The sequence below is a fragment of the Podarcis erhardii genome, assembly GCF_964252035.2.
Source record: "Podarcis erhardii genome assembly, chromosome: 14".
NCBI lineage: Eukaryota > Metazoa > Chordata > Lepidosauria > Squamata > Lacertidae > Podarcis > Podarcis erhardii.
Genome location: NC_138503.1, coordinates 55,028,064 through 55,043,151, shown reverse-complemented (window position 1 = coordinate 55,043,151; position 15,088 = coordinate 55,028,064). Strand labels below are relative to the sequence as shown.

The 15,088-nt window shown below is 43.0% G+C and overlaps 2 protein-coding genes across 3 annotated transcripts in view; both read left to right on the top strand.

Annotated features, from left to right (window-relative positions):
- Nucleotides 1-15,088, top strand: part of LOC309329524 (uncharacterized protein) — a 31,396-nt gene that overhangs the window by 8,436 nt on the left and 7,872 nt on the right. The gene's annotated exons all lie outside the window — the stretch shown is intronic.
- On the top strand, nt 2,916-11,391 carry LOC309329523 (vomeronasal type-2 receptor 26-like). Of its 2 annotated transcripts, XM_081840391.1 has the most exons (5): nt 2,916-3,435; nt 4,548-4,839; nt 7,117-7,344; nt 8,055-8,181; nt 9,736-11,391. In XM_081840391.1, exons 1-5 carry the CDS (start codon nt 3,095-3,097, stop codon nt 10,635-10,637), a joined length of 1,890 nt encoding a protein of 629 aa, XP_081696517.1. In that variant the 5' UTR covers nt 2,916-3,094; the 3' UTR covers nt 10,638-11,391. The 2 variants fall into 2 exon arrangements, with proteins under 2 accessions (XP_081696517.1, XP_081696516.1); XM_081840390.1 differs by lacking the exons at nt 2,916-3,435; nt 4,548-4,839 and adding an exon at nt 4,848-5,791.

Genomic DNA, 15,088 nt, shown 5'->3' with positions numbered 1-15,088 from the left:
GCCACATCTACATCTACCTCTGATAAAAAACAAGCATCCATCGCCTTAATAAAGGCATCCGCATTTCGGAGGAATGGGTCATTATCGCGCCATAGATTGCGCAGCCACGCTTTCGCTTCTCCATGGAGATGAGTTAGTATGAAGCCCACTTTCTCTTCCTCATCTCTAAAATCCTTCTGCAGCAACTTGAGCGCGAAAACTACGTCTGCTCTGAAGTTAGGATACTGCTGCAGGCTCCCATCGAAATGAGACACGAGGCTGCCTCCCCTCTTTCCTAGACCAATCCCCTCTGGTCTGGCACCCGGTAGCCCCTCTTTGGTCAACACTTCCAACCTGATTTGCAGATCCCGGCAGGCAGCGGCTGCGTCATCCTCCCTCTTTCTGGATGCTGCTATTTCCGAGTTAAGCCTCGCGACTGCATCTTGCAAGGTTTTTATTCTTTCATCGGTACTCATCTTTCCCGATCTTCGTGAGCTAACAAAGCACCAAGCTTTGTCCCTCGCTGCGTCTCTCACGCTGCGAAGGTTTTTTGTGAGACGGGACTTACTGTCAGAGCTGCCCCTAGGTCCCAGCTCACAAAGGACCAACGCCCGGCTGTAGTTATGTACAGAAGTCTTTATTGAAGTTCAGTTTCCATTTCAAACCCGCAGCGTGCAACTCTACATCTTAAAGCCTAGACCGGCAAAGTCCCGTCTGAGTCTCCGCCCCCCTGACACCAGTTTAAGACTCTAGCCTTGCTCCACCTCTTCCTTAGCTCCTTCCTCCTCTGGGCCCTCCTGCCCGCTGGGGTTTCATCCTTTCTGGACTCTTCTGACGCTGACCCCCCTGATTCTTGCCCCTCCTTCCGGCGGGCTTTAGGACCTGGTTCCCTATCCGGGCTACCTGCTGTGCCGCTCGCCTGTACATTTGAACTTGGCGCGCGCGCCCAGCCGGTAACCTTCCTCTCGACCGTTCCCTCGCTCTCCGACGGAGGCGTGGTCAACCCTGACTCATCTTCTCTCGCTGGTGGTGAATACGCTGGCCCTGATACCTGGGGCCCTTCCCCCCCACTATGCTCTGGTGGAGAAGCTGGCCCTGATTTCCAACTACTGCTCTGGGAGTCCCCGCTGGCCCCTTGCTTCTGGGGTTTCCCCCTTGGCACCCCCCTTGCCCTGGCCATCGGCGCCCCCTTCTGTGAATCTTCCAATTCGCTGGAGAGGCTCATGGAATCTCTCGGGCTACTGTCCTCTTCTCCTACGCTGCCCTCGGATTGCTCCCCCTCGCTCTCCATCTCCTCCCCCCCTGCGCTCCCGCTGCGTCCCTGACACCTGGACTCTAAGTAAGAAATGATGCGGCAATGTGAGGAAATGATGATGATGATACGTTTGGAACCAGAGTGGGAAACCTGATCTTAAGAAATTGTATTAGATTAAATTAAATTGGTTTGATTTGTAATAATTAATAAAAAATAATTCAGAGGGAAATAAATTATAACAGACCATGACAGGGTTAGCAGGCCAGAATTTTGGTTTATAACATTTCAAACTCCATATAGGCTGTTTTATGCTCATCGCCCACTGGATGGGGGATAATCCACAGATAAATTCACATATCAAGGGCAAAATCCTAGACAAACTTTCCACTGGCATATTATTTTATAAATGCTGGATTTTATTTTGTATGGCCACCTGGAAATTGAGGCATGCTCTATGTATTGCAATCTAACCTCCCAAAGGATAGTAGTGAATGTAGAGTGTTGTTGTTGTTGTTTAGTCGTTTAGTCGTGTCCGACTCTTCGTGACCCCATGGACCAGAGCATGCCAGGCCCTCCTGTCTTCCACTGCCTCCCGCAGTTTGGTCAGACTCATGTTTGTAGCTTCAAGAACACTGTCCAACCATCTCGTCCTCTGTCGTCCCCTTCTCCTTGTGCCCTCCATCTTTCCCAACATCAGGGTCTTTTCCAGGGAGTCTTCTCTTCCCATGAGGTGGCCAAAGTCCTGTCCTTCCAGTGAGCACTCAGGGCTGATTTCCTTAAGAATGGAGAGGTTTGATCTTCTTGCAGTCCATGGGACTCTCAAGAGTCTCTTCCAGCAGAGTACAAGAGAATGTAGAGTACAAGGAGATTATTCGTTTTAATGCTGGTTTCACCATACTAGATGGAGGAAGCTCACATTGATGTATCAGTCTGTTTGAAGACTGGCCACAATTTAAGTGATTCTAAACCACTTAAGATCAAAAGTTAGGGAAACTGTTGCAAAGACTGAGTCACCTAACCTCAATTTCTGGTTTTATTCAAAATTCTAGCCTCTGTAATATTATTCTACCAGCTGACTTTCCAAACATAATTAACTGGCAGCCCACACAGCCTGTATTGCAACAGATCAGTCCTGATGTAACCAAGTCATGTCTCACCAGGACCATATTTGTATATGAAATATACATGATTTTTCCTGTGACTGATTCGGCTCTCTCCTTGTCCAGAGGTAGGCTGCATCTACCAGGCCATGCCACGTCCTCTTCAAAGGAGAAAACAACACTTGTAGGGTTGTGTTTTTTTGTTAATGGGCATATAAACTGTTTTGTCGTGTTATTGTGACACCTCAAAAGTTACCAATCCACTGGGAATGCGATTATCTCACAAATCACTGACAAAATTACTGCTTTCCTTCCTGAATCTCAGTAGATTTCCAGAGTCCAGTAACAAGATCAACAATAACAGCATGTGGAAATACTATAAACTCCGCATGTTGTTCATAAATGGTGCTGGGGTTACAAAGTGTTCTGTCTTTTGCCTCCTTGTATGTTAGGGTGTGCTTTGGCCAGCTGATTCTGCTATGACCTAAAACAGAAAGACTGCACAGTGAGTATTATGTGTCCCATTCCTTCTTTTTCTGCAGCTAACCATCCAGTTCGGAGTTTCTTAGTCTTAAATAACGCATCTCCAATCCAGGCACGTACACCTTAGTGCCCCCCATGTAATTTTGGACTAGTGTTTTGTAATACTTTTCATACTGGTCATTCTTCTGCTACTTCCATATTTTGCAAGTCGGGGATTGGAACATTTTTGCCCATTTGAAAGGGTCCTAGGTGTGGAGACCAGACTTTCAATCTGTACATGCTGAGTCCTCCGCCATTCATGAAAGCCTGCAACGAAACTCATGCTTCCAGAGAATGCATCAAGGGGAGAATGCAAAGTGTGGTCGTCTCCGTCCTGAGGACACATTTGCTCTCCAGGATCACAGCAGGAATAGTGCTGCTTCTTGTAATGCTTCCTTATAACGTGGGCAAGGTGCATTCTATTAATTGCAGCATATATGACGATCCTCTGCCTATACCTCACAAATATTATCAGCCGGGTGACTTTATCATCAGAGAGATTGTTTCTCAGGTCTTCCTCTTTCAAGACAGTCCCTCATTCACAGAAGTGCCCACACAGATGTCCATTGGTGAACCTGTGTAAGGAACCCTTTATTTCCCCCATGTCTTCTGTTACCTTAGACTATGATGTGGTTTGATGCTTCATTAGTAAGATTCACTTTTCAGTGTGAGGAAAGCTCTATTCCAGCAGTTACGAGTGCTGAACAATTATTCTGCCTACCTCTTATTTACGTTATGAGAATATTTCGTGCCCAAGGCCGATGGACGTGGATGGAACTTATGGGACATCTCTAGAACAAGACAACAGTGAATCGTGACCTTAGTGAGTCTTTGAGGCACCAGCCAACCATTAGTTGACTCTTGCCTTTAGCTTCAGCTATCTCTTCCATTCACATCAGTCCATATGGGTGTTTTTTAAAAAAGAAATGATTCATTTCATAAGATTATATTGTACAATACTGTAATGTATGAGAATCATAGAATCTTACAGCTGGAAGGGGCCCAATGGTCATCTAGCCCAACCTCCCTGCAAGGCAGGAATCTCAGCTACTCTCAGCTATTATTTTATAGTTTTCACCCCAGCAATGTTCCCTGACTGAGTGCAGGTCCAGTCACACAGAATGGAGGCAGAAACCCTGGCCTGATATGGAAAGCAAATTCTATGTTGCAGAGCATATTCCCTACCATGGAGCTACAACCATGTTCAGACACTTATTTCCATATTTCGTTAACCCTTCCCCTATTTAACCCTTATCTTCATGTCTTCATAATGTTTTAAACTTCAGCTCAATCATGAAAGTAGTTGGTGGTGTGATGCTGAAATCAAGATATGCCTTTGTCTTTCAGACAACATCCCACAGTATGCTGGGCTAGATCCTGGCACCATGATGCAGGTTAGCCACCCCTGGTCTAGATCTACTGTATTAATTCCCCGTAATGTAACTCAATAGCTCTTTACTCAGAATCTTTTCATACAGAGGAAAAAGTGATTTAAGAAATCTATTCTAAATATTTCATCTAAAAGGACCTGCTCATAGATTATATCCTGCAATAATTTGTATTCTATATCCCAGCATTTTCAGACTTTTTAAAGTTCCAGCTCACCAATGAGAGTAGTCAGAGGTGTAACAATGAAAGCAAGAAATGCCCTTTCCTTCGCCTCATGAAACAGACAGTAACTCTCATTCCAGGTCCGTTCCTAAGAACTACCAGCACATCCTGGCTTTGCTGCTTGCTGTCAAAGAGATCAGTGAGAATCCCCAAATCCTACCCAACATCTCTTTGGGCTTCCACATCCTCAATGGCTACTATGTGGCAAGGACGACATACAAAGCCAGCCTGAGCCTCCTTTCCACACAACACAGGTTTGTTCCCAACTACAAGTGTGATACTCAGAGTAAACTGATAGCTGTCATTGGCGGACTTGCTACTGAAACCTCTGCCAACATGGCTAGCATTTTTGCCACCTACAAGATCCCACAGGTGAGACATATTCATTGATGCATGGGCATTTTCCAACAATGGCTCATATCTTTACATTCTTTTAATCCATACAAAACACCCTCCTTCCTTTCAGCTCACATATGGATCATTTACCCCAGTGCAGGATGACAAAACATTGTTTTCTTCCTTATATCAGATGGTCCCAAAGGAAGCCCACCAGTACATTGGGGTAGTCCGGCTCCTTCACCATTTCAGATGGACATGGATTGGGCTCTTTGCTGTGGATGATGATAATGGGGACAGGTTTTTGCACACAGTGGTTCCATTGCTTGATCAGAATGGCATCTGCTATGCCTTCATACTAAGAACAGCAAAGAGGACATTTATGGAAGAGCTGATGAACATTATATTTGCACAACTGGAAAAATACTCAATTCTTCAAGATAGAAAAGTCAGTGCATGTTTTGTATATGGAGAACCTCCATCCATGGGTGTTTTGAGAATGTTGTTGTTTTTTGCAGTAATAAAATCATTGCCACCTGTGGGCAAAGTCTGGATTGTTACATCCCAATGGGATTTCTGTGCCTTCTCCCTTCAAAAGCTTTGGGAAATGGAAACCTTCCACGGTGCCCTATCCATCACGGTTCGCTCAAGGGAGCCACTTGGATTACAAAGTCTTCTTGAGATCATTGAACCTTCTTGGGCAAAAGGAGATGGTTTCATTCAGAATTTCTGGGAGCAGTCATTCAGCTGCTCATTAAAAAAATTTGATGGGAATGTGGAGGGAAAGCAAGCCTGCACTGGCCGGGAGAAGTTGGAGAGTCTTCCTAGTACTCTTTTTGAAATGGGCATGACTGGCCACAGCTACAATGTCTACAATGCTGCTTATGCTGTGGCACATGCTTTGCATGTCCTTCGTGAATCCAGTCCCAAGCCTAGTCGTTCAGTGGAAGGAGGGAGGCTGACATTTCAAAGTTTGCAGCCATGGCAGGTAATTGCACATTGAAAGCAAATGTCTATTTTTCAAAACTTTCAAGCATGCCGTAAAATGTACTTGAGTATATCCTTAAACTTTCCTGATCTTGCCTAATCATAGGAAACCTTTAACTTGAATCTGAGTTTTCTTATTTCCTCCTTCTTCCAAATCTACTTTCCTTTTGCAACATATCACTTTTACACTGTAAGCCTAAAGACCACAGCTGTCTTTTGGTAAGCTGCTGAAAAAGCATTTTTGGAAGAACATTGGGATATTATATTTCTAAAGAAATAATTGTTGAAACTAAGCAACCAGCATCATAGTAGCACCTTTATTCAGCAAGGTGGCACACCCTGTCACTCTACTAACATTTAAAGTTGCACAAGGACTTTATAAACACGCTGTATTTTGCCATCAGGATGGCAAGATATAAATCCTGGACTGTTGTGGCAAAGTTCCTTGTGGCTTGACTCTGGGCAGCTTGGCATGTCTTCATTCCAGAGCCTGGCAGCTTCTCTAGCTTCTGCCCTGAAAATCCAAGAGGAGAGGATACAGGCAGTGGAAATGGATGGGGAATACCTATCTGTGAGCAAAGCATGGTCTTCTGGGTCCATCACGGAGTGGCACCAAACATTTTGGGATTTCTGAATATCCTGAGGGTGCAGAGACAAAAATCAGAAAAAGTTTATTGACCTCAAAACATGCTCATGGGTTTTGTGATGCACCCAGGTGCAATTGTAGGAAGCAGGACACTGGACTAAATGGACAGGACAGTTAAAATATCTCTCCATAGAAATGGCAGTACTAAGAACCGATATACCTAATAATATCAAGTCACAGTGTGCCATCAAATGTAACTCTGTTGCTAAATCTGACGTAATATGAAAGCATTGTTTTATGCTGGGATTTCATCTCTTAACTTTCTTCAGATAATGTCTTGCAAAAACAACAACAACACCTCAATGATTCTTTATTTTATTTATTTTTAAGACAACTTCACAGGGCCATTTCTCCTCAAATTACTGCGTCGGTTTCACAGTTCTTTGGTTGAATCACTGCTTCTTCCTAGCCCTACATTGTGGTTACTCATTATAACTGTGGTAATATAGTACAAACTCATGATCAGCCATGGAACATGGGGAGGGGTTTCCATACTCCGTTCCTTACTGTTCCAGTGGGTGTGGAGGGGTCAGGGTGGGAGAAGAAGCCTCAGAAGACGGCTCCAGATACAACCTTGATCAGGAACAATCCAGATTTAGGGAAGCTAGACATTTGCCCATTTCATTGCAGAGCTTTTAACCTTTTATTCCCATTGTGTTTCCTTTTCTCATTCACTCAAGCTGCATAACTATATAGGGAGCATCTTGTTCAACAACAGCCTTGGCGAGAGGGTAGCTTTTGATGAAAATGGAGAACTGATTGCAGATTTTGATGTAACAAACTGGGTCACCTTCCCCAATGGCTCTTTCGTTAGAGTAAAAGTTGGAAGATTGGCTCCTCGGGATCCTTCAGGCAAAGAGTTAACAATTAATGATGAACAAATCGAGTGGCATAGAAGTTTTAACCAGGTGAGATGAAGCTGCAGATGCTGGAATGTATGAAATAACCGGTAATCGTTCCATTTTTAGCATCTAGGTTTCTTATTGCCTTCAGGTATTTTCTTTTATGGCCAATAGCAATGCTTAGGAGACCACTTCTGAACTGAGACTGCTCAAAATACCTGCTATTTCATGAACTGGTTATTGAAAACAAAGCAAAAAGCAAAAACAAATTCTGCTTTCTTTCTGAATAAACTTTAATAAAAAAGTTAGAAATTTTGGTCATGAAGACAAAAAATAAAAATGCTCCTCTGCTCCTAGTGGGGCAAATTTGCCCCCCACCCACAAACGCACCCCATTCTTGTGAGAAGACGCCAGCTGGTCTCTCCCCAGAGGTTTTGTGTGTGTGTGTCTGGGGATCTTGGTGGACAGCTCTGTCCTCTCGATCTTCTCCTGAGCATTTCCAGTGCCCATCCAGATGTTCACAGATGTAAGACTCGCTTAGCAAGAAGGGAGATGATTCTTGTGTGGCAGAATGTGTCTGTTACATGCCCAGGGCTGGAAGGTGCTTCGCTCCTAGATGGTACTTCAAAACACCTGCCTATACTTAAAAAAACTTGCTTATTGGATTGCCAGCCCTTATATCTAATATAGACATTTCCACCATGATGGAGTCTCTTGAGTCTTCTTCCAGGTATGTTGGCAAGTGATGTTGATCTCAGTTTTATGTTTTTGGACAGGTGGTGCCCCTTTCTGTGTGCAATGACTACTGCTATCCTGGCTACAGCAGGAAAAAGAAGGAAGGGGAGAAATTTTGTTGCTATGATTGTGCTCCTTGTCCTGAAGGGATGATCTCTCACCAGATGGGTAAGAGAATAATGTAAAGTAACTGGGGAAATGGGCAGAAAAAAATAATCTAGCCTTGTTGGGCGTCTGCTTTTAAAACACTTTGGTGTGCAGAATGAGAAAACAAAGCTTTTTATGCAACATGGGGAGTTAGATGTCTTTAGCTGCCAGTTTCTGCAAGCTGTTGTTGGTGACACAGCTAAACTGCCTCTGAGATGTTCCTTTTCTACAAAGGGGAATTCTTGATTCTCCCAAGCACTTCAATGGATAGGGCTATGAAATCAGAATTGTAACTGCTAATCTGTATGGGTAGGCATTACAAAAATTCCTTAGAGTAATGGACTGAGCAGGAGGGGTGACCATGCCATCTTCATGGATCAGGCCAAAGTCGCATGAAACAAATGCATATTTTAGTTTCATCCACAACCTTTGGAACCAGAACATGAGGAACCATGGCAGCTATTATGAAATACAGAAGGGAACCCTTCAAATTCTTCATAGATTCATTAAGTAATTCTATTTATATATTTAAACTTTAGCCATTTGGAGGAGCAAACAGGCTCTTTGCTGTTTTCTTTGATTTATTATGATTTTAATTATTTATTATTTATATCCCTCCTCTTTCCCAGATCAAAACTAAAGGCAGTTTACACAAATGAAAACAAGACAGATAATAATAATAATAATAATAATAATAATAATAATAATAATAATAATAATTTATACCCTGCCCATCTGGCTGGGCCTCCCCAGCCACTCTGGGCGGCTTCCATAGAAAGCAAAAATACAGTAAAATATCACACGTTAAAAACTTCCCTGAACAGGGCTGCCTTAAGATGTCTTCTGAATGTCAGGTAGTTGTTTATCGCTTTGACATCTGCTGGAAGGGCGTTCCACAGGGCGGGCGCCACTACTGAGAAGGCCCTCTGCCTGGTTCCCTGTAGCTTTGCTTCTCGCAATGAGGGAACCGCCAGAAGGCCCTCGGCGCTGGACCTCAGTGTCCGGGCAGAACGATGGGGGGTGGAGACGCAAAGAGCTAAAATCATATTTTAAAAAATAATTGCAAATAATTGAACTGCAATTCTATTAAAATACAGATAATAAAAACAAAACAGCACAGCACTATTAACAGCAATTTGTTAAAAAGAAAAAAACAACCCTGTCCTTTCCCAAAGGCTTGTAAGAATAGAAAAGTATTGACCCCCCAGCAGAGCAATTAGGAGGGAGCCATTCTAACTTCTCTCGGAAGGAACCTTCAAAGTCTGGGAGCAACTATTAATATAAATTTTACAGGACCATCCCCTGCTGGGGACGAAGTAGCTTTCGAATAGAAACAACAACAAAAGTTGCTCTTTTTGTGATTGTGTTACTGCTTCTATTTCTGCTTATGGCAATTTTATTCTTCCCACATCAGATGGGGAGAATCTTAGACAATGTCTTGTCAAATCTGGTCTGAAACATTCATGGATGTATTCAGATCTGAATAATTTAGTCTCAGTCCTACATGTGACCATTTTACGGTATTCAAATTCAGTTAAGTCTTGAAATGTTTTAATAGCTCTTTCTTCTTTTCAGACATGGCTGCCTGTGTCAAATGTCCAGAAGAGGAATACCCAAATAATGACCAAAATCAGTGCATTGCCAAGGTGTCCAGCTACCTCTCTTATAAAGAACCTCTAGGAATCACTCTGGCCATACTGGTTGTTTCTTTCTCTTTGATTACAACCTCAGTACTTGGGATTTTCATGAAGCACAGGGAAACTCCCATAGTCAAAGCCAACAACCGGACCCTCACTTACATCCTCCTCATTTCCCTCCTGCTTTGCTTCCTCTGCTCCTTCCTCTTCATTGGACAGCCTGGAAAGGCAACCTGCCTTCTCCGACAAACGGCTTTTGGCATGATCTTCTCTCTGTCCCTTTCCTCTGTTTTGGCAAAAACCATCACGGTGGTCCTGGCATTCATGGCCACAAAACCAGGATCCAGAATGAGACAATGGGTGGGGAAAGGACTGGCCAATTCCATTGTCCTTTCTGGTTTATTTATTCAAGCAAACATTTGTATGGTTTGGCTGATTACTTCTCCTCCGTTCCCAGATAAGGACATGAACTCACTCAAAGAGGAAATCATCGTGCAATGTAATGAGGGATCAGCCTCCATGTTTTACTGTGTCTTGGGATACATGGGCTTCCTGGGCATTGCCAGTTTCACGGTGGCTTACTTTGCCAGGAAGTTGCCTGACAGTTTCAATGAAGCCAAGTTCATCACTTTCAGCATGTTGGTGTTTTGCAGTGTGTGGCTGTCCTTTATTCCAACGTACCTGAGCACCAAAGGGAAATACATGGTGGCTGTGGAGATCTTCTCCATCTTATGCTCCAGTGCTGGATTGCTGGGTTGCATTTTTTCCCCCAAATGCTACATCATTATCTTAAGACCTGAGCTGAACAACAAGGAACATTTGACAAGGAGAGAAAAGTAAAGAATTTAAGTTTATAAATTTTTGCTGCTTCAAGTGAATCTTGTGGTCCATCAAGACCCCTAGATCCTTTTCTCATGTAGTGCTAGTAAGCCAATTGTTCCCCATCCTATATTTGTGCATCTGATTCTTTCTGTCTAAATGCAGAACCTGGCATTTGTCAATATTGAAATTCATCCTGTTAGCTTGTGCTGAGTTCTCCAATCTGTTCAGGTTATTTTGAATTCTGATTCTGTCCTCTGCCGCATTAGCTACCCCTCCCAGCTTGGTGTCATCTGCAAATCTGATGAGCATCCCTTTGATTCCTTCATCCAAGTCATTTATAAAGGCGTTGAACAACAACAGGCCCAGGACAGAACCCTGTGGCAACCCACTTATCACTTTTTTTCTAGGATGAGGAGGAACCATTAATGAGTTGGGTTTGGGTTCAGTCAGTCAACCAGCTACAAATCCACTGAACAGTTACCTCATTCAGCCCACATTTTAGCAGCTTCTTTGCGAGAATAACATGGGGGACTTTGTCAAGAGCCTTACTGAAATCAAGATGTGCTATGTCCACAGCATTTCCCTGGTTCACCAAGTTTCTAATTCCTTCAAATAAAGAAATGAGATTGGTCTAGCATGACTTGTTTTTGAGAAACCCATGCTGGGTCTTAGTAATCACAGCATCCTTTTCTAAATGCTCACAGACCAACTGTTGAATTACCTGTTCTAGGACCTTCTCTGACATTGATGTCAAGCTCACCGGTCAGTAGTTACCTGGGTCTTCCTCCCCCCCCCCCACCTTTTTCATATATTTTCATGTATGAAATAAACCTTTATCCCTTTAACACACAGTGTATAATCTTCCTCAAAGGGATACTAACTGTGCAAGTGAAAACTCTTTCCAGTTGTGGTGCTCCCTTGCTGAACTGAGATAGCAATGGGCTTTGCTGATTTCCATATTTAGTTTGATTTAGCTCAAGTGAAAAGAAAAAGGAGAGTCTCTTCCCATCAAAAACTGGCTCTCTGTGCCTGAACCTCTCATCCCTGACACTTGCCTCTCTTCATTCCATTTAATCTACATTAAAATAGTTGGGGTTTCCTCAACAAGGTTCTCAATGGATGCCCCTATGCCCACACATGCAACCTCACCCACAGCCTTCGTTCATGTCAACAGTCTGAGCATTAACCACTGAAACATGTAACATGTAAATACAATACAATAAAATAGTGTGTCATGGGAGAGGGTGGGAAGAAGGGCCTTATGGGTTAGTTTTTGTTCTTGCTTTTATTGTGTATCCTGTGTTTCTTATCTTGCATTTTTATGTTGTGAACTGCCCTGAGAGCTACGAATGAAAGGTGGTATACAAATTTTAATGATGATGGTGATCATGATAATTACTTACCTACCAAAGGCTTGGCCAAATAAATAAATCACAGCAAGCTTAAGAGAAACCAAAGTGGTGTGCTTGAGTAGTACATCTCTCACGCCCCTGCCACCAATATAAACTATATTGGATGGCCATCTGTCGTGGATGCTTTAGCTGATATTCCTGCATTGCTGGGGGTTGGGCTAGATGGCCCTCAGTCTTGCTTCCAAATCTAAAATTCTTTTATTCTATGTAATCAAAACCAAAACCAATTGGATTTGCGTACTATTGGATCTACCACTGACCATTTGGTCCTCAGGCTTAAAAGTATCCATGGGCACAAACCATCACTTTGTGGAGACCTTGAGAACATGGGAAACACCAATTCCCAGCAACCATAGTATAGCATAAGGTTGCCATATTTCAAAAAGTAAAGACCAGGACACCAAAAAAAATTGAGCTTTTTTAAAGGAAACCCCCAAAATTGTTGAGCTTTTCAATTGACTTCTCTAGGATCCAGGGCAAAGCACTGTTTTTTGGAAATTCCCCCCAGACATCAATTCCACTTTTGAAATCCCAGTAATGTCCGGGGAAATCCGGACGCATGACAGTCCTAATGTAACATCATTTCCTCTGGACTATTGCATGGCAAATGAGGAACAGGACTGAGTTCCTCTCTGCAATTCTGCCATTGCTTGAAGCAGCAGCAAAGTTTTTGCAGTGATGAAAACCATCTGCCATCTCTCTTTAAAAGTATTCCTCAAACTACCGTTAACATATTTTTCCAACACAACACCTAAAATTGCTGAATATATTTTCATAGGGGACATAATGTTTCCGAAAATAGAATGTTAATCTAATCTGAACCCCAGCAATTTAAGGCTTTGAAGGCGATTAGAAGCCAGTGAAACTGAAGCAAATATCAGGCCACAGAATCTAATATCTGGCCCCACAATATTTTTTTTTTTTTTTAAAATAATTTTTATTGGGTTTTTACATTTTATAACAACAGACACACACACAAAGACAAAGACAAACAAACATACAAATACAATTACATACCCTAAGTTTCTTTACCCACTTTCATTGACTTCCCCCCACCCCCTCCTCTTACATCCCAATTCCAAAGTTAATTCAGCAAGTTCTTACCTAACCTCTTAAAGATATTCACATTGCTTTTGAAAATTAAAATCTTTTGTTTATCTGTATTCAACTATCCAATTCTCTTATAATCATTAATTTCTTTTTTTTTTAAGGTCGATCTAACTTCCCCTTCACAAATTTTCCCTTTATTATATTAATTATAGGTCACATTGTCCAAGTAAAACAAAACATAACATTTTATAATTCTATTCTCTCCCCCCCCTGCCCCGGTTTCTGTCCCTTCCTAGACAAATGTCCAGAAAACAAACAAAAAATATTTCTAGCCCGGATTCCTCACGTCCGAGGCGTCTGATTCTCTGTCAGTCCCTCTCTGCCAGCTATATTGGTAGTCCTCTTTGATGGTCCTAAGACCCCGAAGGAGTTCAGTCAGAATCAGATCATATTTTCTTTCATTCAGAATGTTGAAGAGTGTTTGCTGCGAAAGACCATCTAGTTTTCCATACTCAAGAGAAAAGTCCCAATCATATTGCTTTGTTCTTTCTAGTTTTAATATTCCAAGTACTCCAGGGGCTTCTCTCTTCTTCTTTCTCATCTTTCGCAGGTCTGTAATCCAGAGGTCTTCTTGCTCATACTCTGACGCTGCAGATTTCTGGTTAATATTTTCCACTTGTAGTATCTGAACTCCTTCTTTTTTCTCTGTCAATTCCAAAGGCATCTCTTCCTGCTCAGCTGCAGAATTTTTATCGTACATCTCCTTTGTGCATTCAGCAGAGTTGTTTGTTTCAGGATTCAAGGTCATAAAAACTTTACTCAGAGCCATACTCTGCTCCTGCAGGATTCCCACGAGAAAAAACATTTTTTCTATCTCCGCCAGTAATTTTCCCTCTGCAGCCATTGTAATGTCACTAATTCCCCCTAGGGGGCTTTCAGTTATTTAGTAGTCCTTTTCCAATAATCTGTTACTTTGTTATTATCAATACTTTGTTTCCAATCGCCTCAGTCCAAATGTATCAACTTTAGTTCCAAGAGTTATTAAATAGCAAAATTCTTTACTTTGTCCGCCCGTTTGACAGCTTCTTTGACAGCTGTCAAACTCCTTTCACTTCTTCCTCCGGGACCCAAATAGGACACTCCCGGGTTTTTTTTGGGGGGGATACACACAAAGTTCCAAATTCCCTTTCTCTCCAACACAAAAATCTTGTTCTATCAAATTTGTGAAAAACTTTTAAATCCTCAAAATAGTATTCATTCCGCCTTAATTCTCCGTTCCTTGCTTTGAAACGTCTATAAGTAGAGGGGGTGCGGACTTCCCTTTAACACATCCCCCGATCGTGCCGAATTCACAGGATAAAATTTTTAAAGTCCAAATTCCACTACTCACGGGTCCTTTGTTATCCAGTCCAGATTTGGGAAGAAAGTCAGCGCTCTCCGGCCATGGCTTGCGGCTTCACTCTACTGAGGTAGCGGTCTACTCTCAGCACCACGCCACTCTCCGTACCCTCTCCGCAGCCTTTAAAAAGGCTCTTCGTGGGTCGGGGAGGGCGCTTAAGGTGCCCACCGAGTCACCAAGTCCGCAGGCTTCCGCGCCTGCGGTTTCTGAGGGTCCCCGTGTCGCCGGCACGGCAAGACCCGTCCTCAGCAGAGCCGATTCCCTCCGGAGCTCGGAGGGAATCCGCCATTAGCCGTTCGCGCTAACCCGGAAGTCTATCTGGCCCCACAATATTCTAGCAGTTGCATTTTCTTCCACATACTCTTCAGTGGCAGGCAGCCCCACATGGAGTGTGCTGCAGTGGCCCATTCTTCATGCAACTAAGGCAGATATTGCCATATTTGTTATGTGAAACAAAATTGATTTTGTCAGACCTGGCCAGTGGCCAGAAGTAGCCTAAAGCAGGAGCAGGCATTGGGGAAATATCCTGGCTGTTTCCTTATGTTGTGGCAAAGCCAGATAGACCAACAATGCATTGGGGAGATGATTATCTCTCCAACAACTGTAAA

What these genes read in the sequence shown, in the direction of transcription:
- LOC309329523 (XM_081840390.1), top strand. Translation starts at nt 4,997, where the DNA reads ATGGTCCCAAAGGAAGCCCACCAGTACATTGGGGTAGTCCGGCTCCTT. An exon ending in AAAGTTTGCAGCCATGGCAG is followed by an intron (nt 5,792 to 7,116) that starts GTAATTGCACAT and finishes CATTCACTCAAG; the next exon opens with CTGCATAACTATATAGGGAG. An exon ending in GATGATCTCTCACCAGATGG is followed by an intron (nt 8,182 to 9,735) that starts GTAAGAGAATAA and finishes TCTTCTTTTCAG; the next exon opens with ACATGGCTGCCTGTGTCAAA.